Raw genomic sequence first — 1,362 nt, forward strand, 5'->3', positions numbered from 1 at the left:
CATTCAACGAAAAACATTTTGTTAAATTTCTACAGAAAAAAAAATGTATGAAATTTTCTGTGAACACGAAATTTTTGAATGAAATGTACTTCAAAGACAAAATTTCAATGACATTTTTTATGAAGGCAAAATTTTAACGAAATTTTCTCTTGAAGTCTAGTACTATGATCGATTTTCGCGACGAAAATCTGGAGTCGTCAGTCGGACTTCCGTACAATGAGAGGCACCCTATAATTATGCCCTACGATTGTCAATATTCTAAGCTGCTTGTGAAGTTTATTCACCAACTAACTATTCATGGTGGTAATCAGCTTGTGCTTCGTATGGTCAGATCACAGTCCTGGATCCATAAGGTTTAGAATTTGAAAAAACGACAATCAATAAGTGCAAGCCTTGTATTCTCTACAAAAAGCATTGTCAGTAGCAACTCATGGCGGCTTTGCCGCCTGAACGTACCGAGTTCAAACCCAATCACTCGAAGCTTTGTATTCTCCACAAAAAGCGTTGTCAGCAGCAACCCATTTATTTGAACGGGTTTAGATTTTGCGGGTCCTTTCGACAAAAAGAGTTGCAGTGGACTAGACTGTCGCATTACGAAAGGCTACGTCTGCGTGTTCGTGTGTTTTTCCACAATGGCGATATATTTAGAGGCGACCTCTAATAAGTTCACTCACACGTACTTGGCTGCTTTTCATCGTTTTGTTTCTCGACGGGGTTGTCCCTTACTTCTTTATTCAGATAATGGAACAACTTTCGTCGGAGCATCCAGGATCTTAGAGAGAGAATTTATTCAGGCTGCTCGTGCTGCCATTGAGTCGAACTATACGCAGCAGACTCTGGGTTGGCATTTCATCCCACCTGGAGCTCCTCATATGGGAGGACTCTGGGAAGCGGGAGTAAAGAGTTTTAAGTCCCACTTTCGAAAATTTGCTGGATCCTTTAAATTTACTTTCGAAGAGTTCTCAACAATCCTGTCGAGAATTGAGGCATGCCTCAATTCGTGTTCGTCATCTTCAATATCCAGTGATCCTAGCGATTTCGCAGCCTTAACTCCAGGTTACTTCATGATCGGCACTCCTATTCTTGCTCCGGTCAATCCACGCATTGAATATCGATTTTGAATCGATGGCAGAGAATTAAGGCTATTCATCAGAGTTTTTGGGTTCGATGGAAGAACGAATACTTGAAAGAACTACAGAAACGTGATAAATGGCAATGTTCAGAAAAGAATGAAGAAGAGAACACACTAGTGGTTAGTCAAGATGACACCCTTCCACCAAATGTTTGGCGTCTAGGCAGAGTTTGCAAGATGCATTTTGGCACTGATCGCAGAGTTAGGGTTGCTGACGTGGTGACTGAAAA

The 1,362-nt window shown here is 41.2% G+C and overlaps 1 protein-coding gene across 1 annotated transcript; it reads left to right on the top strand.

Annotated features, from left to right (window-relative positions):
* The first annotated feature begins 430 nt into the window (after positions 1–430).
* On the top strand, positions 431–1,121 carry LOC131995731 (uncharacterized). Its single transcript, XM_059364682.1, has 2 exons — positions 431–485; positions 739–1,121. Exons 1-2 carry the CDS (start codon positions 431–433, stop codon positions 1,119–1,121), a joined length of 438 nt encoding a protein of 145 aa, XP_059220665.1.
* Positions 1,122–1,362: the final 241 nt, after the last annotated feature.

Source organism: Stomoxys calcitrans, chromosome 3 (assembly GCF_963082655.1).
Source record: "Stomoxys calcitrans chromosome 3, idStoCalc2.1, whole genome shotgun sequence".
NCBI classification, from domain to species: Eukaryota; Metazoa; Arthropoda; class Insecta; order Diptera; family Muscidae; genus Stomoxys; species Stomoxys calcitrans.

Bases quoted from the DNA above. Each gene is read 5' to 3' on its own strand.
- LOC131995731 (XM_059364682.1), top strand. From the start codon at position 431: ATGGCGGCTTTGCCGCCTGAACGTACCGAGTTCAAACCCAATCACTCG. The intron at 486-738 runs GTATTCTCCACA...TTCTTTATTCAG, and splicing joins ACCCAATCACTCGAAGCTTT to ATAATGGAACAACTTTCGTC.